The sequence below is a fragment of the Panulirus ornatus genome, chromosome 11, assembly GCF_036320965.1.
Source record: "Panulirus ornatus isolate Po-2019 chromosome 11, ASM3632096v1, whole genome shotgun sequence".
In the NCBI taxonomy this organism is placed as follows: domain Eukaryota; kingdom Metazoa; phylum Arthropoda; class Malacostraca; order Decapoda; family Palinuridae; genus Panulirus; species Panulirus ornatus.
In genome coordinates, this window is record NC_092234.1 from 57698009 (window position 1) to 57720997 (window position 22989).

At 40.5% G+C, this 22989-nt stretch overlaps 1 protein-coding gene across 1 annotated transcript in view; it reads right to left on the reverse strand.

Moving 5' to 3' along the window:
• Positions 1-11983: 11983 nt before the first annotated feature.
• The window catches only part of Als2 (Amyotrophic lateral sclerosis 2), a 231493-nt gene continuing 220487 nt past the window's right edge, over positions 11984-22989 (reverse strand). The window contains exon 24 of the mRNA XM_071666251.1: positions 11984-13232. Within this exon, the coding sequence (XP_071522352.1) occupies positions 13185-13232 (48 nt within the window). The 3' untranslated portion in view covers positions 11984-13184. The remainder of the gene's footprint in view (positions 13233-22989) is intronic.

Sequence of the window (22989 nt, forward strand, 5' to 3'; positions counted from 1 at the left end):
CTTTGCTTTCTAGTGTAAAAACAGAGCTGAAAAAACTTGTTCAAGATTGTTCCTATGCTTTCATCATCCACAATGAGTTCCCCATCCTCATTTACTAAGGGTCCTATTCCACTCATATGTTTTTTATTATTGATGTATCTATAAGATCTTTTAGGATCTCTATCACTATCTCTTGCAATACTCACTTCATATTCTCTCTTGGTTTCTTTGGTAAGACCTTTCGCTTGCCTTCTGACTATGTTATGTTGCATTGCAATATTTGAGTCATTGTCTGATTTCTTAAGCTTATTAGTTTATTTCTTTGCCATATAGCTCTTTCATTATCTTGGAAGTATCATTAAGGCTTGTTGTTGGTTTTATTGTTTTTGTTGTGAATGGGAATGAGTGTGATTTAGTGCAAAAACAGACACTTAAAACTGGCCTATGCTTCCTCTGCGCATGAACCAACAAGGGTAAGACTCTTTAATGTATTGCACAGCCCATTAAAATCTGCCCTTTTAAAGTTAGGGGTAATAACACTGGTTTTAGGGGAGTCGGTTTTGACATTTATGTTGAACCTGATCATGTTATGGTCACAAGTACCTAGATGTTCTCCTGAGATGCATGAACTAACTCAAGTATATTGGCTTCCCTTGTTGGTTCAGAAACAGTTTGGTAGAAAAAAATTGTCTTCAACAAAGTTGATAAGACAAGCAGGTTCACTTTTACATCTGAAATAGTTTGCCAGTTGACTTCTTGATGATCAAAATTCCCAGGAATCCCCAAGAATGATCATGTCTTTATCCTGCATTGTTTGATGTAAACTGTTGTATATGACAGTGTCAATATCTGCTGGCTGACTAGAGTGTCTATAGATGGCACTTATGTAAAGTTTGGAAGGTTCTGTGCTAATCTGAAAACACAAGTGTTCAATGACAGCAGATGTTGTAGTCTGAATTTTGATGGGTTTACATAAGATTTTACGTACAGTGAGTTCCTCCTCCTTGACTGTCTCTGTCCCTTACAAATATTATACAATAATTCATTCTTGTTCTCTTAAAGCAAGTTGCAACATGACCAAGGCGAGATCATCGGCTGAGAACATAGTGTAGCTACATTATGATAATAGGTTAGAAAAATTATTCAATACCAGAGAGTGACAGGTGATGATCATGCCTAATTTTGAACATACTAATTGCGTTGTGCTGAACAATATGACCTGGGAGTTCTTTCTATGCATTAATAATGTTGCAAAAGAAATATTCTGTGCAATCCAGATTAACTGTGACTTCTGAGTTTCAGTTCATTTCCATTTGTTTGTAGCACTGGTGCAACAATAAAGAGGTTTTCAACATCAACATTAATTTATCCTTTAATTAAAGTGACTCAAAATATTCTGTCAGCTTGCCTCAAAGCTGCCTCTTCTTAGGTAGAACAAATCCAATTTTTGCAGTCTCTCCTCATGTGATTTGTTATAAAAGGAAGGAATCAATTCAACTGCTCTTCATTGCACTGATTCCAATCTAAGAATATCCTTACTTATGTGGGAGGCCCAAAATTGCACTGTATATCCAAGGTGGGGTCTAACTAGACATAAGCACAGTGGCAATATTATATTGTTGCTTTTGTATGTGTAATGAGGTGAAGCTGCCCTCAAATAAAGATAATACCAACAGCAGAGTACACATAGCTCACCTCATCTCACTTACAGAGAAAATCTAAAACACAAATGAATTCCTACATAGGTCACTGAAACTCAACAAAAAGATTTAATTAGCTATCTACAAAAAAAAAATCCTCTGCAAAATACAAAATGGTAAACACACAGGTAAATTTCCTTTTAAACTAAACTTATTCACAAAATCTAATAAAAGATTTTCAAAAGTTTACATATAGTTCACGTCCAGGTTGTTCACTGTTAACACAATGCCTGGTAACTTTCATAATTCGTTACAATACACTTAGATCAATGTGGCCAAACATATATTATGCCAGTCAATTTAATAGTTCACACATTTTTACTCTATTTGCATCTGTCCATAAACTTCTTTATGCATTAACCCTTAACACCAGCACCACTTTGTCATCTTCTTAGTCATACTCAAATACTAGCTCCACACACTGATCTGTCTCACATCCCTAATGTAATTCACTTCTGGGACCCCACCTGAGTACTTAGGTCAAACCAACCGTTCCTTGTACTTGTGTGATTCTCCTAGCTTAGCACCAAATTTTGTGAAGTGTAGCTACAGCTTAGAAGATTCTATGCCAATGCACAGAACCAGGTAAATTTAACCTGGCACATTTCTTCTTCCTTCCTTGGCCACTGGTGACACAACATAGCATGCAAGAACCTGCTGTAAAATTCTGGGCATTGTACCGTCCTCTTACAACCAGCATCCCTCATATGAAACTGAGTCACCAACACTCTGATTCCTTTTATGAGGCAAAATATGCAGTGATGGTTCATCACTTTACTAAGGAGTGTTGTAAGCCCCAGCATGGCACTACATTGTTTTTATTACTAAGGAGAAGGGTGTTGTAGGCTTCAGCATCAAAATGTTGTTACTACGAAGTGTTATAGGATCAGCACCAAATGTTGTTGCTACTATGGAGGAGAGTGCTTGTGCCTTAGCATGGCACCACACAGTTAATGCTACAGCTGATGAAGAAGAAAGTCAGCTGTAATGAGGTATGACGAGCCCTGTGTACTCTACTATTTGGTTATTTTTGTCTGAGGGCAGCTTAGCCTCATTACAGAACTGGTAGCAAGGCATGGGAAAACATGTCATTTTCGGTTAATTAACACTCTGACTCCTGCTTAGATAATAGCAAAATTTTCAAATGTAATGGACATGTTGATTTTACAAATGCCATGTACATGCCCCAGGCTACCAACCCACTGGACAGGCTCCCCTCCACCGTGAAGTAGGCCTCAACCTCAACCAGCTAACTTCTCTTATTGCATATGTAAAGTGTCTGTTAATAGATCCTAACATCCTATTTGCTTTCCTGGCAGGTTCATTACTATGCTGAGAGAATTTGAAAATGTTAGTGACAGTGACCCATAGACGTCTTACGCAATGGGTGTCCTTTACCATGTGGCCCATCAGGTCATAATCTGATCTCTTGTTGAGGTCTTCATGCAACAATGACATTATCTATTTTCTAGATCATTCAGCTAATTCAGCTAGACCCTATTGTAACCTTAACCTACCTTTATCAGTTAATATAGCAATGCCAATCACTGTGTCATCTACAAATTTAGACTCAAGTTATTCAGCCCTTAATCAGTGTCATAAAAATAAATGATGAAAAGTATGGGTCCCAGGATAGACCCTACTAGTATCAGGTGACTTTGATATGGATTCAACATTCATTACATAACTAAGCTTGTAACCTGTTTCCTATGCAACCAAGACCCTGGATTTAAGCATCAATTTATAATGGGGAACTTTGTTGAATGCCTTTTGGAAGTCTAAAATATAACGTTCATTTCTTTAGTCTTCTTATGATTTTTGAATAATTTATGATAAAATTCAAGGTTTGTAAGGCATGATCTGTGCCTTCTTAATCCATGTTGTGCATCATTTATCAGATTGCGTTGTTCAAGCAGTAACTGAAGCTAGGTTAATATGACAGTAATTGCCAGGCATTCCACAGGCTTCCCTTTTTGAATATGTAATAACGCCTGTCAGTCTCCAGTCTTGCAGGATTAATCTATCCTAAAGAATTTTATTGGAAATATTGGTAAATGGTCAGGCCATTTCATGTCAAATGTTCTTAATTACTCATGGATGAAAACAATCAGGACCTGGAGTTTTATTAGTCTTCAACTTATCACTATGTGCTAGTAACTATGACATTACATTGTGGTATTGCATATGTGCTATTTGTTGCTCTCTCAAAATTCGTCACTGATTGCTGTGATAAATACAGAGCTGGAAATATATTTCAAATTAGTTGCTATTCTTTTTATCATCCATAGTGAGATCCCCATTTTTGTTTACTATCCCATTCCTTATATGTTCCTCGTTATACCTATAAAATCTTTTCAGATCTCTCATGCTATCTCTAGCAATACCAATTTCATACTCTCTCTTGGCTTGCTTACTTCTCTTATAACAGTGTTATTGCACTGAAAGTGTTGGTTCATCACCTGATTTCTCAATCTCACAGAGTTTATTTTCATACTTGATAGCTCATGATATGCGAAGAATGCTACTCTAGCCTACTGTCGATTTTATGGTTTCTGTTGTGTGTAGGAACAAATTTGGAACAAACGTATCTTCTTGGAGCATGAATTATTGCTCATAACATTCATAATTCCATTGGGCATGAAACAACAATTGTGAAACCCTTTAATGCTTCATATGACCTATTAAAATCCATCATTTCAAATTTAGGGGAAATAATTGTTTTTAGGGGAATGAATTTTGAGATTTACACCAAACCTAACCACATATACCTGGATGTTTGCCAACATGGGTATCAGTTACTAAAAACTCCTGAGATTCAATAGCTAGATCAAGTATTTCAGCTTCCTTCTTCAATTCTGTGATGGTTGGTAGAGAAATTCATCTATGACAAGGTTGATAAGTCTAGCAGTTTACTTTCTACACCTGAAATAGTTTGCCAGTTGACTTCTGGAAGAGTGAAGTCCCAAGGAATGATCAAAGTTCTATCCTTTATTGCTTGTTGTAAACTGTCATACATAACAGTCTCAAGGTGCTGACTGACTAGGGCATCTATATACGACAATGTAAAGTATGGTAAATTGGATGCAAATTTGAACACACAAGAATTCAACAGTAGCAGATGTTATAAACTGAATTTTAATGGGTTTTAGGCACACCTTTACACATAATGCAATTCTGTCTTCTCGACCATCTCTATCCCTTACAAATAATTTAATATCAGGCAAGTTGTACTCTGATCAAATCATTGTTTTTCATGTATAGAAATGATCATGTTCATCTAATGATATCAGTGCATTCAGTGTTGACAAAGCAATTCAACTCAGCTCTTTTGCTTTGGATTGATCCTATATTCATATAGTCCATTTAATTTCAAGTAATTTTTGTATGAAATTGGAGTTGATGATTTCTTGACTGGCTATTCCTAGACCATGCTCTGATGAACCCATCACACCCACTCCCCAAGTTATCAGTGACTGGTGCTGTTGGGAACGAACTCAATGTGACCTCACCCACACGACACTAATATGGCAACCTGATCCCACTTGCCTCTACCATGTGGTCGACTAACTGACTTCTATCTGGTCTCAACAAAACATTCTTCCCCGAGAAATGTAAGGTAAGTTGATGTTCGATTCATGCAGGTAAGAGATCAGACCCTTTATTGCTAAGGTTAATGCCATCTCTGTTGCACAATTAACTCCCATAAAGACAAGCCATGGGTCTACAGAACTTATGTTAGCATCTCTGCACAGTCTCTCACTAGTCTCTCATTTACTCCTAATGTTCTGCTTAGGGTGTAATTACCTACCTCTTGCAGGTAAGTACATTATTGTGCTGACAATTACAATATTATCTGATCAGTCTTTCAAAGTGCAAATTAGCTCTTTATATTCTTCTTCAATTCCCTTCAAATGAGTATGCTTTTGGTAAATATTACTGCTCCCATCATTCACGATTAAACACATCTTTTTTTGTTCATACTTTAACCTCCTTTACTTTTTGCCGAATGTGGAAAATTTAGCATGAGAACTATTCTCTTAGCTCTTGAGTTTCCTGCTTTATGTTTCCCCAAGATTCTGACCAATGAATCTCCTAGAATCATGAAATTGTCATCATAACTCTCTTCTAATAAGTTGCAGAGTACAACAAATTGTTTTTTTATGAATGAGGCCAATGGGGCAGGAGGTGGGAAAAGTGTTCCCAAGAGGAAGGGGAAGTGGAACAGCAGGACAGGTGTCATTGAAATGTGACATGAACCTGGAGGAGGTTAGGGGATTGAGGGAAGGAAGGCCTTCGCTACTGGAACCTTGTTGGAGGTTAAGGGACTATGGGTTTAGGTGGGCGTGAGAGGAGGTAGCAGGATGGGGGGCTGAGAGGGAGGGTGAACATGATGAGGTTTAGCGGGGCTGAGGGGCAGGCAGAGGGTGCTCTATGGGTGTGGGACCACAGAATGGGGGCAAAGCTACGAGTGGGGGAGGGGTAGACCAGGATGTCAAGGGAGTGGGTGACAGATACAAGTGCTGAGGGGAGGTAGTGAGGATGAGGTTATGATGCCACATTTTTAATCTGTATTTCATCCTTAAGTAATAAACTTTCTGCAGTTAAGCCTTAATTTCACTCATATCACAATCTTTGTTATCTCCTTCTGGTTCCATTATCATGAAGTCCTTTACATAACTGTGACCACAGGTAGAGGCTGGTGGCATTGTAATGATACATTATGTGGCTGGTGGCACTGTAATGATATATTACTAGATATGAACTGAGTTAGTAAGTAAAAGTGAAGGAACACTCACCCGTAAGACAAACTCTTATCTAAAACTTTTGACAGGGTGTGGCATTGGGGTCTTACCTCTAAGCTCCCCTCCCTCACTTTGCTCTCTCATTATCTAGCTTTCTCTCAGGCATATCTGTTTCTGCAGTTGTTGATGGATCAGCCTCTACCCCTTACTCTACCAATAGTGATGTCCCACAAGGTTCTGTCCAAGCTCCTACACCTGGGAATTTCTCCTTTTTATCAAAAAATTTTTCTTCTACAAATAACCAAATGCACTCATATGCTGATGACTGAACACACTGCATTCCCCAGTGTCCCCCTCAAATCTGCTCCTTCTTTTCTCACTTGATATGCATACTATCTTGACACAACTTCCTGTCTATGGAAGATACAGCTATAGTACCATCAGAACAGAAAGGTAGAGAAAAACCAGTTGTTATCGATGTCCTCAGCTAAAGACCAGAAATACCTATCAGTGGATGAAGAGACGTTATTGCACTTCCTTTGAACAAAGAAATGCTTTGCCTCACTGATCACATACTTGCAATGATTATGGGCAGTGATAAATGCTGAATGGGAGTTGAAGTAAAGAATTTTATCAATCCCAATAAGCCTGATCACTTGCTAAGATGGCCTTAGAACAGGAATGGTTGAACCTTGGACCAAAAAAGGAGGTCATTTTGGAGAAGGAGGGGATGAATGCTTCCATTCCCACAAAAAATAACCTCTGCTATGTGCTTGATGGAGACAGAAGCATCACCACATAAGAGACAGTAATTTACCCAAGGAAAGTCAAAGAATTTTCAAGTCTTATTACAGTCATCTTTGTTGAGGAACCAATATCAATGTTTAGAAAGGATTGCTAGAAGGTGAGTTGCCATTAGAATAAATATATTTGTGAGAATGTGGTAAGATGAACCAATTGGGGAACGATTAGAGGTGAAAAACAGTCCCACAATGTTAGGAAAGTGGTTACAGCAGTCATGAACATAAGATGGGTGGGAGATAATTTGCTTAATCATTGAGAATGAAGAACATGAGGGCATCAGTCCCCTAACAATCTGTATGAGAGGAAGTTAATAATTCCCTATGGTGAATGTTGAAATCCCCTTAGTTGAGGATCTCAGCTTGCCGATGACAGGATGGCAGGCCTTATGGAAGGAGTTTAGGGTGTTGAAAAAAGATGTAAAATTTTATCTTGAAAGGCTTTTCTATAAATTCTTTATAATTCTATATCATTCTGTGTATATATTCTATATATTTAAATAATGCCTGCTTACCATCTTTCCTACTCACCCATGTATACTTGTGAATGTACCTCTTTCTAAACCAGGTATTCCCATTCACCAATTCTTTTTCAGCACACATCATCACAAGCTGTTTAACATTTCCATTCACTTTACTGAATACCCCATGCCCCCCAATCATACCCCCAACTGCCACATTACTCATCTTCACATTTACATCATCTATCACTCATACCCAGTATCTTGCATGAAAACTGCTGATAAACTCACTCAGCTACTCCCAAAACCCTTGCGTTTCATGATCTTTCTTCTCAAGGCCAGGTGCATAAGTACTAATAACCACCTATCTCTCACAGTGCACTTTTATTTTTACCCACATCAGTCTGGAACTCACTTCCTTACACTTTCAAAAACTCCCACATCAACCCCTAAATTTAGTCCTAATGCCCTCACACCAACCCCTAACTTTACTCCTAAGACATTCTGAAAACATTCTTCCCCTTTATCCATGAGCTTTGCTTCACTCAGGGCCAAAACATTCAAATACAAATAAAAGTCACACTTTTTCTTCCATGCTCTGGACATCACACATCCCTTCAACACAACAAACACCATTTCAACATATCCCAAGACTCTTCATGCATGATGCAACTACCATAATGAAGTCCAAGCTCCTACAGCTCAGTTGCCCTGCACAGAAAATTCTACTTAACTGAAATCAATCAATTAGGTTAACAAGCATTTTTTTAGAGGTTAACCCTGATGCAGAATGTAGTCTGGAGTTCACTGACAACCTTAGATGGAGAGAAAAAGCTGTATTATCTGGCATCTGCCAGATATAGTTGTGGATATGAAAATATGCTACTAACACGAAGGATATGCCTAGATAAGGCCCTACGAAGGCATAAAACAAGCCAACCAACCATCAGAGAATGTGCATTTATCTGTCATTAAAAAATCTTCAGCTCTTTTACTTGACATTAAACCCAAAGTGGTACACATACAAATCATCTCAGTATGACCCTTTCATACAGTGTGGTGCTCAGCTGCTCTAACTCATGTTTTGCTAGAGTACTTCACTTTGCAACTACTTTTGCTGATTCTAATTCAGTAAAACCTTTGAACAGCTGTTTCTTTTGTGCCTCAATATCATACAGTTGATGAACTAAAACTATCTGCTTATCAAGTCAGTCTGCTTCTCATAATTCTCCAGCATTTTTTTTTATTATCATATTTGATTGCAATTTTCTGCATCAGCAAGGTAACACCAGGAAACAGACAAAGAATGGCCCATCCACTCATATACACATATATGTACATAAACGTCCATACACGCACATATACATACATATACATATCAATATATATACATATATATACATATATATATATGCATACAGAGACATACACATATATATAACATGCATACATACATACTTGCTTGCCTTCATCCATTCCTGGTGCTATCCCACCCCACAGAAAACTGCATTGTTACCCCCTGCTTCAGCGAGGAAGTGCCAGGAAAAGACAAAAAAGGCCACGTTTGTTCACACTCAGTCTCTACCTATCATGTGTAATGCACCGAAACACAGCTCCCTTTCCACATCCAGGCCCCACAGACCTTTCCATGGTTTACCCAAGACGTTTCACATGCCCTAGTTCAGTCCATTGACAGCAGGTCGACCAGGGTATACCACATCGTTCCAATTCACTCTATTCCTTGCATGCCTCTCACCCTCCTGTACGTTAAGGCCCTGATCCCTCAAAATCTTTTTCACTCCATCCTTCCACCTCTAATTTGGTCTCCTGTTTTTCCATGTTCCCTCCACCTCTGACATATATTATATATCCTCTTTGTCAATCTTTCCTTATTCATTCTCTCCATATATCTAAACCATTTCAACACATTCTCTTCTGCTCTCTCAACCACATTCTTCATATTTCCACACATCTCTCTTACCCTTTCATTGCTTACTCCTCAAACCACCTCATACCAAATATGGTCCAAAAACACTTCACTTCCAACAAATCCACCCTCCTTCATACAACTCAATCTATAGCCTATGCCTTGCAACCATATAATATTGTTGGAACTACTTTTCCTTCAAACATACCCATTTTTGCTCTCCAAGATAATGTTCTTTCCTTCCACACATTCTTCATTGCTCCCAGAACCTTCGCACCATCCCCCACGCTGTGACTTACTTCCACTTCTATAGTTCCATTTGCTGCTGAGTCCACTCGCAGGTATCTAATATACTTCACTTCCTCAAATTTTTCCCCATTCAAACTTACATCCAAATTAACCATTCTTCCCCTTTACCCTTGAGCTTCATTTCACTCAAAGCCTAAGGAGCTGACAAGAGTTCTTTTTAGTAACCATGCTCTGTTCAATGAAACCACAATGAAATCATATTTCTATTAAAATGTATGACTAAAAATTATAAAAGAATATTCATTTAAAGACTTTAAAATGTAGGTAATGATTCCACAGACTAGTTAATGTCTTCTGGATTATCACTTTTCCCTTGAAATACCTCCAAGTGGAATAACCTAAATAAACATACTACCTATCTCTCTAACTGTCTAACCTTCGTAGTTATATCCACACATATTCAGACACCCCAATCTGAGCCTTCGAGGAGGGTGAGCACTCCCCGCTTGACTCTGTCTTCTGTTTCCCATTTTAGAAACTGAAATACATGGAGGGGAGAGTTTCCAGCCTCCTGCTCCTGTCCCCTTTAGTCATCTTCTATGACATGCAGGAAATACAAGGAAAGATTTTCTATTTTCTAATGCGGTGCTAATCCAAATCCCTTATGCTTCACTCCTTTGCTAGAGGGACTGTTCATTGTTTTCTGGGTATAATTAGATGCAATAACTGTAGGTTACAGAAAAAATTTAAACACAAAGTGAGCACACATGATGAGTCTTGATGGGAAAACTACAAACCACCACTAAGTGACTGTGTTAGGAAATACTATAATGGCATCAACCTTTTAGAAGCTTTGAGAACTTGCAAAAATATACCAGATAAGACTGCATGGATATCAGTTATCAAAATATGCATTTGTATAAACAGACACTGGAAATTCTGGATACATGAGCTTCCTGTTGAGTTAAATGTCAGATCATAAGCTTCTTCCTGTATGAGAAACTGCACCATATATTCAATCAAAGGAGGCACAGCAAATAAATGGCAAAGTCAGCCAAGGGTATAATCACCACCATCTTTGCCTTATCAACAACTTCCATAATTGTTGCTGCCACTGTCACGACTTTGCTCAACCATTGCTCCCACCTTCACCACTGCCTCAACTACTAATCCTGCCTAAATTAAAACCACTACCATCACCACTGATGCTGCCTCAATTCAAACCACCACCATCAATGCCATTCATACAGTGAAGACAAACTGCATGTGGATGAGACACAATCTGCAGTATGCACATCTTGTACTTGTCAAAACTCTCCAATGTCATCATCTGAGGATGATGGAACACCATCTTAGCACATGTTGATGTTCAACCTTACAAACAACCACACGCAATACCAATACTGACCCCAGCACTATCATCAACTCATACTACAAGGGATCTGTGAGACATGTCAGTAAAATGCCTTTTTCTTTTATACTTTTATTTCTTTCTTATCAAACATTATTTTCTTTTTCAGAAATATTCAGTTAACATATAAGGTCATCAATTTTTTTCAGGGGGGGGGATTCAAGAAAATATTTGGTGATCTTTTGGACCCTGGTATGTAACCACATTTTTTACATTAAACAATGTTACAGTTTTCAAATCTGTGGTACCACTAGTACATAACCCTGTAGATTTTACAATATATGATATGGTGGCTGGCTTAACCACATATGTTAGATCCCTGAGATTTAGAAACAGTTCCCAAGATGTAAAAATATATTCATAACAAAATGTTACACAATTTGCACAGATTCATGCTGGTCTCAGGCAGAGTGAATCTTATAATAGGTCAAAATAATGCAAAAAGCATTTTGATGCATTGCCTATAAGGTGGAATGGGGCCTAGTACTTCGGCACACAGGCTAGCATGTTTTTCAGGTAATAGGCAAGTAACATCCCCCCAAAAGAAAATGAAAGCTGGGGAGGAAGTCAAAAATGATGTTCAGTTTTGATCCTCAAGGGCATTCCTGAGAATAAGTTTTCTCCAACTACAGAGATAAAATTCTGTTTACCTGAAGTTGCTAATACGAAAACAAATATAGAAAAATCCATACAGAATATACTAGGTCATCTGTGAAAAAACATATGAGGTACCTGTCATGCTCATCAACACAATATCTATAAGGGTGTTCCAGGGAACACCTGTGTTGTCTGCTTTTAGGATAGTTATTGGGAGTGAAATGAAAACATATGAAATATTGTTTGGAAAATACCAAAACCATCTGTATCAAGTTTTGTGGCCAATGGCAAAATTTTAATCAAGTTGCGAGCCAGATTAAATTCCTATTAATATTTTCAAAAGTAGCATAAGTCAGGCAACATCTGAATTACAGTTATGAGTCTTATGGCAATCGATTCTTTGGATGGTGGGGAAAGAATTTGTAAAGTTATGAGTCTTATGGCATTCGATTCTTTAGATGGTGGGGAAAGAATTTATAAAGTAAGGAGTGTCACTATACCAGAGTGTGCCTCCCAATAATGAAAGATGAGGGATGAAAATGAAAATGGAAAAGTAATCCTTAATTGTCTGTCATTCTGTGCAGGCAACACAAAATGGGCTGACCCTGTGTTCTAATTCCCAAACAAAGCACATCATATTATGTTGAATCTGGTATAAAGACCAAGTTGTGGAACAAAGAAGATAGTTCAATCATAAGTTTGATAAAAAAAAAAAGTTATACATCAGTAGGTTTGTAACAAGATGGGTGTGCTATGACAGAAAATGGTTAGGTGTGTGTGTTATACCAGAAAATAGGTTTGTACTGAGGTGTAGGTGTTATGACAAAAAATTTAATCAATGTTGAAGCATTTTCAGTTTTTGCACAGTTTTGATTTCATGCTAAGTACACTGTACACACCCAAATATGTAACTCTATAAGATAGTTTAGGTATTCCAAAAATCATAGACACATACACAAAGAAAATATCAATAAAATCATAATCAGTAAACATATGGATGTTATTCTATGACTATCAATGAATACTAAAACTGTTTAACTTAATACTAACCAAAGAAATACCTTTGACAGTCTTCATATAGCAAATATGGCAGACCCACACAAGAGATGGAGATCAACTTTATCCTGAGTAAAAAAGTCAACCTTCTTGCACTCTTCTTTATTCAAGGACTGGAGCAGTATGTAAGAACACAAAATACTGGAGGGCACTGTGTGGTGAAGATACTTTGTAACTGTTTTCAACATCTTGTACAAATACACTCTTTTCATATAAAATGTCTTTTTATTATATATTCTGGCTACGAAGAACGGCTGCTTCATCAAACCATGTGATTCAGTTTCTCATTCTGTATCTGGTAGTAGCATGCCTAAAAGAGAGAAAAGACAAATTTTTATATATATTTTTTTTTTTTTTGCTTTGTCGCTGTCTCCCGCGTTTGCGAGGTAGCGCAAGGAAACAGACGAAAGAAATGGCCCAACCCACCCCCATACACATGTATATACATACGTCCACACACGCAAATATACATACCTACACAGCTTTCCATGGTTTACCCCAGACGCTTCACATGCCCTGATTCAATCCATTGACAGCACGTCAACCCCAGTATACCACATCGATCCAATTCACTCTATTCCTTGCCCTCCTTTCACCCTCCTGCATGTTCAGGCCCCGATCACACAAAATCTTTTTCACTCCATCTTTCCACCTAAAATTTGGTCTCCCACTTCTCCTCGTTCCCTCCACATCCGACACATATATCCTCTTGGTCAATCTTTCCTCACTCATTCTCTCCATGTGCCCAAACCATTTCAAAACACCCTCTTCTGCTCTCTCAACCACGCTCTTTTTATTTCCACACATCTCTCCTACCCTTACGTTACTTACTCGATCAAACCAACTCACACCACACACTGTCCTCAAACATCTCATTTCCAGCACATCCATCCTCCTGCACACAACTCTATCCATAGCCCACGCCTTGCAACCATACAACATTGTTGGAACCACTATTCCTTCAAACATACCCATTTTTGCTTTCCGAGATAATGTTCTTGACTTCCACACATTGAAGAATGTGTGGAATTTTATATATATATATATATATATATATATATATATATATATATATATATATATATATATATATATATATATATATTTTTTTTTTTTTCATACTATTCGCCATTTCCCGCATTAGCGAGGTAGCGTTAAGAACAGAGGACTGGGCCTTAGAGGGAATATCCTCACCTGGCCCCCTTCTCTGTTCCTTCTTTTGGAAAATTAAAAAAAAAAAACGAGAGGGGAGGATTTCCAGCCACCCGCTCCCTCCCCTTTTAGTCGCCTTCTACGACACGCAGGGAATACGTGGGAAGTATTCTTTCTCCCCTATATATATATATATATATATATATATATATATATATATATATATATATATATATATATGGTGAGTGTAAGTGAGCTTGGGAAGGAGACTTGTGTGAGGAAGTACCAGGAGAGACTGTGTACAGAATGAAAAAGGTGAGAACAAAGGAGGTTAGGGGAGTGGAGGAGGAATGGAATGTATTTAGGGAAGCAGTGATGGCTTGCGCAAAAGATGGTTGTGGCATGAGAAGCGTGGGAGGTGGGTTGATTAGAAAGGGTAGTGAGTGGTGGGATGAAGAAGTAAGATTATTACTGAAACAGAAGAGAGAGGCATTTGGACGATTTTTGCAGGGAAAAAATGCAAATAAGTGGGAGATGTATAAAAGAAAGAGGCAGGAGGTCAAGAGAAAGGTGCAAGAGGTGAAAAAGAGGGCAAATGAGAGTTTGGGTGAGAGAGTATCATTAAATTTTAGGGAGAATAAAAAGATGTTTTGAAAGAAGGTAAATAAAGTGCATAAGACAAGGGAGCAAATGGGAACTTCAGTGAAGGGGCTAATGGGGAGGTGATAACAAGTAGTGGTGATGTGAGAAGGAGATGGAGTGAGTATTTTGAAGGTTTGTTGAATGTGTTTGATGATAGAGTGGCAGATATAGGGTGTTTTGGTTGAGGTGGTGTGCAAATTGAGAGGGTTAGGGAAAATGATTTGGTAAACAGAGAAGAGGTAGTGGGAGCTTTGCGGAAGATGAAAGCCGGCAAGGCAGCAGGTTTGGACGGTATTGCAGTGAAATTTATTAAAAAAGGGTGACTGTATTGTTGACTGGTTGGTAAGGTTATTTAATGTATGTATAATTGAGTATTCCTGGTAAATTATATGGGAGGGTATTTATTGAGAGGGTGAAGGCATGTACAGAGCATCAGATTGGGGAGGAGCAGTGTGGTTTCAGAAGTGGTAGAGGATGTGTGGATCAGGTGTTTGGTTTGAAGAATGTATGTGAGAAATACTTAGAAAAGCAAATGGATTTGTATGTAGCATTTATGGATCTGGAGAAGGCATATGATAGAGTTGAAAGAGATGCTCTGTGGAAGGTATTAAGAATATATTGTGTGGGAGGCAAGTTGTTAGAAGTAGTGAAAAGATTTTTATCGAGGATGTAAGGCATGTGTACGTGTAGGAGGAGGGGAGGGTGATTGTTTCTCGGTGGGTGTATGTTTGTGGCGGGGGTGTGTGATGTCTCCGTGGTTGTTAGGTTTGTTTGTGGATGGGGTTGTTGGGGAGGTGAATGCAAGAGTTTTGGAGGGGGGGGCGGGTATGCAGTCTGTTGTGGATGAGAGAGCTTGGGAGGTGGGTCGGTTGTTGTTCGCTGATGATGCAGTGCTGGTGGCTGGTCCGTGTGGGGGGCTGCGGGGGCTGGTGGCTGGGTTTGGTGGGGTGTGTGGGGGAGGAAAGTTGGGAGTGGGTGTGAATAGGAGCGGGGTTGTTGGGTACAGTGGGGTTAGGGGTCGGGTCTGTTGGGAGGTGGGTTTGAGTGGAGAGGGGCTGGAGGAGGTGGAGTGTTTTGGATGTCTGGGGGTGGATCTGGCAGCGGGTGGAACCGTGGAGGCAGGGGTGGATCGGGGGGTGGGGGGAGTGAAGATTCTGGGAGCATTGAGGAGTGTTTGTGGGTCGAGAGCATTATCTCGGAGAGCGGGGATGGGTGTGTTTGGGGGGGTGGTGGTTCCAACAATGTTGTGTGGTTGCGGGGCATGGGCTGTGGATGGAGTTGTGCGCGGGAGGGTGGATGTGCTGGGGATGGGATGTTTGGGGACGGTGTGTGGTGTGGGGTGGTTTGATCGAGTGGGTGATGTGAGGGTGGGAGAGATGTGTGGAAGTGGAAAGAGCCTGGTTGGGGGAGCAGGGGAGGGTGTTTTGAAGTGGTTTGGGCGCATGGAGAGGGTGAGTGGGGGGGGGGGGGGGGGGGGGGGGGGGGGGTTGGCCGGGGATGTGTCAGAGGGGGGGGGGGGGGTTGGCCGGGGATGTGTCAGAGGGGGGGGGGGGGCCGGGTTGGGGGTGGAGGGATGGAGTGGGGGGGTTTTGTGTGGTCGGGGCCTGGGCATGCGGGGGGAGTGAATTGGATCGATGTGGTGTGCCGGGGTTGGCGTGCTGTCGTTGGATTGAGTCGGGGCATGTGAAGCGTCTGGGGTGGGCCGTGGGGGGCTGTGTGGGTGTGTATGTTTGCGTGTGTGGGCGTGTGTGTGTGCATGTGTGTGGGGGTTGGTAGGGCCGTTTCTTTCGTCTGTTTCCTTGCGCTGCCTCGCAAACGCGGGAGACGGCGGCAAAAGGGAAAGGAAACAATATATATATATATATATATATATATATATATATATATATATATATATATATATATATATATATATATATATATATTTTTTTTTTTTTTTTTTTTTTTTTTTTATACTTTGTCGCTGTCTCCCGCGTTTGCGAGGTAGCGCAAGGAAACAGACGAAAGAAATGGCCCAACCCCCCCCCATACACATGTACATACACACGTCCACACACGCAAATATACATACCTACACAGCTTTCCATGGTTTACCCCAGACGCTTCACATGCCTTGCTTCAATCCACTGACAGCACGTCAACCCCTGTATACCACATGACTCCAATTCACTCTATTTCTTGCCCTCCTTTCACCCTCCTGCATGTTCAGGCCCCGATCACACAAAATCTTTTTCACTCCATCTTTCCACCTCCAATTTGGTCTCCCTCTTCTCCTCGTTCCCTCCACCTCCGACACATATATCCTCTTGGTCAATCTCTCCTCACTCATTCTCTCCATGTGCCCAAACCATTTCAAAACACCCTCTTCTGCTCTCTCAACCACGCTCATTTTATTTCCACACATCTCTCTTACCCTTACGTTACTTACTCGATCAAACCACCTCACACCACACATTGTCCTCAAACATCTCATTTCCAGCACATCCATCCTCCTGCGCACATCTCTATCCATAGCCCACGCCTCGCAACCATACAACATTGTTGGAACCACTATTCCCTCAAACATACCCATTTTTGCTTTCCGAGATAATGTTCTCGACTTCCACACATTTTTCAAGGCTCCCAAAATTTTCGCCCCCTCCCCCACCCTATGATCCACTTCCGCTTCCATGGTTCCATCCGCTGACAGATCCACTCCCAGATATCTAAAACACTTCACTTCCTCCAGTTTTTCTCCATTCAAACTCACCTCCCAATTGACTTGACCCTCACCCCTACTGTACCTAATAACCTTGCTCTTATTCACATTTACTCTCAACTTTCTTCTTCCACACACTTTACCAAACTCAGTCACCAGCTTCTGCAGTTTCTCACATGAATCAGCCACCAGCGCTGTATCATCAGCGAACAACAACTGACTCACTTCCCAAGCTCTCTCATCCCCAACAGACTTCATACTTGCCCCTCTTTCCAGGACTCTTGCATTTACCTCCCTTACAACCCCATCCATAAACAAATTAAACAACCATGGAGACATCACACACCCCTGCCGCAAACCTATATATATATATATATATATATATATATATATTTTTTTTTTTTTTCAAATTATTCGCCATTTCCTGCAATAGCGAGGTAGCGTTAAGAACAGAGGACTGGGCCTTTGAGGGAATATCCTCACCTGGCCCTCTTCTCTGTTCCCTCTTTTGGAAAAAAAAAAAAAAAAAAAAAAAAAAAAAAAAAAGAATACTTCCCACGTATTCCTTGCATGTCGTAGAAGGCGACTAAAAGGGGAGGGAGCGGGTGGCTGGAAATCCTCCCCTCTCATATTTTTTTAATTTTCCAAAAGAAGGAACAGAGAAGGGGGCCAGGTGAGGATATTCCCTTAAAGGTCCAGTCCTCTGTTCTTAATGCTACCTTGCTAATGCGGGAAATGGCGAATAGTTTGAAAGAAAGAAAGATATATATATATAATATATATATATATATATATATATATATATATATATATATATATATATATATATATAATTGATATATTCATGTAATTTATATAACTGATATATTTATATAATTGATAGGCACATGAATGAGAGACTTTTGGATGTTAATGTGCTGAGAGGTGCAACTGGAGGGATGTCTGATTATTAGCTCATGGAGGTGAAGGTGAAGATTTGTAGAGGTTTTCAGAAAAGAAGAGAGAATGTTGGGGTGAAGAGAGTGGTGAGAGAAAGTGAGCTTGGGAAGGAGACTTGTGTGAGGAAGTACCAGGAGACACTGAGTACAAAATGGAAAAAGGTGAGAACTAAGGACGTAAGGGGAGTGGGGGAGGAATGGAATGCATTTAGGGAAGCAGTGATGGCTTGCCCAAAAGATGCTTGTGGCATGAGAAGCGCGGGAGGTGGGCAGATTAGAAAGGGTTGTGAGTGGTGGGATGTAGAAGTAAGATTATTAGTGAAAGAGAAGAGAGAGGCATTTGGATGATTTTTGCAGAGAAATAATGCAAATGACTGGGGATGTATAAAAGAAAGAGGCAGGAGGTCAAGACAAAGGTGCAAGAGGTGAAAAAGAAGGCAAATGAGAGTTGGGGTGAGACAGTATCATTAAATTTTAGGGAAAATAAAAAGATGTTTTTATCCCTGGGAATAGGGGAGAAAGAATACTTCCCACGTATTCCCTGCGTGTCATAGAAGGCGACTAAAAGGGGAGGGAGCAGGGGGCTGGAAATTCTCCCTTCTCGTTTTCTTTTTTTTTTATTTTCCAAAAGAAGGAACAGAGAAGGAGGCCAAGTGAGGATATTCCCTCAAAGGCCCAGTCCTCTGTTCTTAACACTACCTCGCTAATGCGGGAAATGGCGAATAATTTGAAAGAAGAAAGAGAAAGAAAAAAGATGTTTTGGAGGGAGGTAAATAAAGTGCGTAAGATAAGGGAACAAATGGGAACATCGGTGAAGGGGGCTAATGGGGAGGTGATAACAAGTAGTGGTGATGTGAGGAGATGGAGTGAGTATTTTGAAGGTTTGTTGAATGTGTTTGATGATAGAATGGCAGATATAGGGTGTTTCAGTCGAGGTGGTGTGCAAAGTGAGAGGGTTAGGGAGAATGATTTAGTAAACAGAGAAGAGGTAGTAAAAGCTTTGCGGAAGATGAAAGCCGGCAAGGCAGCGGGTTTGGATGGTATTGCACTGAAATTTATCAAAAAAGGGGGTGACTGTGTTGTTGACTGGTTGGTAAGGTTATCTAATGTATGTATAACTCATGGTGAGGTGCCTGAGGATTGGAGGAATGCTTTCATAGTGCCATTATACAAAGGCAAAGGGGATAAGAGTGAATGCTCAAATTACAGAGCTATAAGTTTGTTGAGTATTCCTGGGAGATTATATGGGAGGCTATTGATTGAGAGGGTGAAGGAATGTACAGAGCAGCAGATTGGGGAAGAGCAGTGTGGTTTCAGAAGTGGTAGAGGATGTGTGGATCAGGTGTTTGCTTTGAAGAATGTATGTGAGAAATACTTAGAAAAGTAAATGGATTTGTATGTAGCATTTATGGATCTGGAGAAGGCATATGATAGAGTTGATAGAGATGCTCTGTGGAAGGTATTAAGAATATATGGTGTGGGAGGCAAGTTGTTAGAAGCAGTGAAAAGTTTTTATCAAGGATGTAAGGCATGTGAACGTGTAGGAAGAGAGGAAAGTGATCGGTTCTCAGTGAATGTTGGTTTGCGGCAGGGATGCGTGATGTCTCTATTGTTGTTAATTTGTTTATGGATGGGGTTGTTAGGGAGGTGAATGCAAGAGTCTTGGAAAGATGGGCAAGTATGCAGTCTGTTGTGGATGAGAGAGCTTGGGAAGTGAGTCAATTGTTGTTCACTGATGATATGGCGCTGGTGGCTGATTCAGGTGAGAAACTGCTGAAGCCGGTGACTAAGTTTGGTATAGTGTGTGAAAAAAGAAAGCTGAGAGTCAATGTGAATAAAAGCAAGGTTATTAAATACAGTAGGGTTGAGAGACAAGTCAGTTGGGAGGTAAGTCTGAATGAAGAAAAACTTGAGGAAGTGAAGTGTTTTAGATATCTGGGAGTGGATTTGGCAGTGGATGGAACCATGGAAGTGGAAGTGAATCATAGGGTGGGGGAGGGGGCGAAAGTTCTGGGAGCGTTGAAGAATGTGTGGAAGTCGAGAACGTTATCTTGGAAAGCAAAAATGGGTATGTTTGAAGGATTAGTGGTTCCAACAATGTTATATGGTTGCAATATGTGGGCTATAGATAGGGTTGTGCGGAGGAGGGTGAATGTGTTGGAAATGAGATGTTTGAGGACAATGTGTGGTGTGAGGTAAGTAATGAAAGGGTAAGAGAGACCTGTGGTAATAAAAAGAGTGTAGTTGAGAGAGCAGAAGAGGGTGTTTTGAAATCGTTTGGTCACATGGAGAGAATGAGTGAGGAAAGATTGACAAAGAGGATATATATGTCAGAGGTGGAGGAACAAGAAGTGGGAGGCCAAATTGGAGGTGGAAAGATGGAGTGAAAAAGATTTTGAGTGATCGGGGCCTGAACATGCAGGAGGGTGAAAGGTGTGCAAGGAATAGAGTGAATTGGAACGATGTGGTATACTGGGGTCTAAGTGCTGTCAATGGATTGAACCAGGGCATGTGAAGCGTCTGGGGTAGACCATGGAAAGTTTTGTGGGGCCTGGATGTGGAAAGGGAGCTGTGGTTTCAGTGCATTATACATGACAGCTAGAGACTGAGTGTGAACGAATGTGGCCTTTGTTGTGTTTTCCTAGCGCTACCTCGCGCACGTGCAGGGGGAGGGGGTTGTCATTTCATGTGTGGCGGGGTGTTGACGGGAATGAATAAGGGCAGACAGTATGGATTATGTACAAGTGTATATATGTATATGTCTGTGTGTGTGTATATATATGTATACGTTGAGATGTATAGGTATGTATATGTGCGTGTGTGGACGTGTATGTATATATATGTGTATGTGGGTGGATTGGGCCATTCTTTTGTCTGTTTCCTTGCGCTACCTCGCTAACGTGGGAGACAGTGACAAAGTATAATAAATAAAATAAAGATATTCACTCATATCATTTATCATTTTCCCTGGGGATAGGGGAGAAAGAATACTTCCCACGTATTCCCTGCGTGTCGTAGAAGGCGACTAAAAGGGAAGGGAGCGGGGGGCTGGAAATCCTCCCCTCTCGTTTTTTTTTTTTTTTTAATTTTTCCAAAAGAAGGAACAGAGAAGAGGGCCAGGTGAGGATATTCCCTCAAAGGCCCAGTCCTCTGTTCTTAACGCTACCTGGCTATCGCGGGAAATGGCGAATAGTATGAAAAAAAAAAAAAATTATTTATCATACTTTGTTGTTGTCTCCTGCATCAGGGAGGTCGTACAAGGAAACAAATGAAAGATTGGCCCAACCCACCCACATACACATGCATATACATACACGTCCACACACGCACATATACATACCTATACATTTCAACATATACATATATATATACATACACAGACATATACACATATACACATGTACATAATTCATACTTGCTGCCTTTATTCATTCCCATTGCCACCCCGCCACACATGAAATGACAACACCCTTCCCCCGCACACACGCGAGGTAGCACTAGGTAAAAGAAAACAAAAGCCACATTTGTTCACACTCAGTCTCTAGCTGTTATATATAGTGCACCGAAACCACAGCTCCCTTTCCACATCCACGCACCACACAAATTTCCATGGTTTACTCCAGACGCTTCACATACCCTGGTTCAATCTATTGACAGCATGTTGACCCTGGTATACCAAATCGTTCCAATTCACTCTATTCCTTGCCCTCCTTTCACCCCCCCTGCATGTTCAGGTCCCAATCACTCAAAATCTTTTTCACTCCATCCTCCCACCTCCAATTTGGTCTCCCACTTCGCCTCATTCCCTCCACCTCAGACACATACATCCTCTTTGTCAATCTTTCCACACTCATTCTCTCCATGTGACCCAAGCATTTCAATACACCCTCTTGTACTCTCTCAACCACACTCTTTTTATTACCACACATCTCTCTTACCCTTTCATTACTTACTTGATCAAACCACCTCACACCATATACTGTCCTCAAACATCTCATTTCCAACACATCCATCCTCCTCCACACAACTCTATCTATAGCACACGCCTCGCAACCATATAACATTGTTGGAACCCCTATTCCTTCAAACATACCCATTTTTGCTCTCCGAGATAATGTTCTCACCTTCCACACATTCTTCAATGCTCCCAGAACTTTTGCTCCCTCCCCCACCCTGTGACTCACCTCTGCTTCCATATGCTGCTAAATCCACTCCCAGATAACTAAAACACTTCACTTCTCCAGTATTTCTCCATTCAAACTTACCTCCCAATTAACTTGTCCTTCAACCCTACTGAACCTAATAACTTTGCTCTTATTCACATTTACTCTCAGCTTTCTTCTTTCACACACTTTAACAAACCCAGTCACCAGCTTCTGCAGTTTCTCACCTGAATCAGCCACCAGCACTATATCAGTGAACAACAACTGACTCACTTCCCAAGCCCTCTCATCCACAACAGACTGCATACTGGCCCCTCTCTCCAAAACTATTGGATTCACCTCTAACCACCCCATCCATAAACAAATTAAACAACCATGGAGACATCTCCCATCCCTACCGCAAACCGACATTCACTGGGAACCAATCACTCTCCTCTCTTCCAACTTGTACACATGCCTTACATCCTTGGTAAA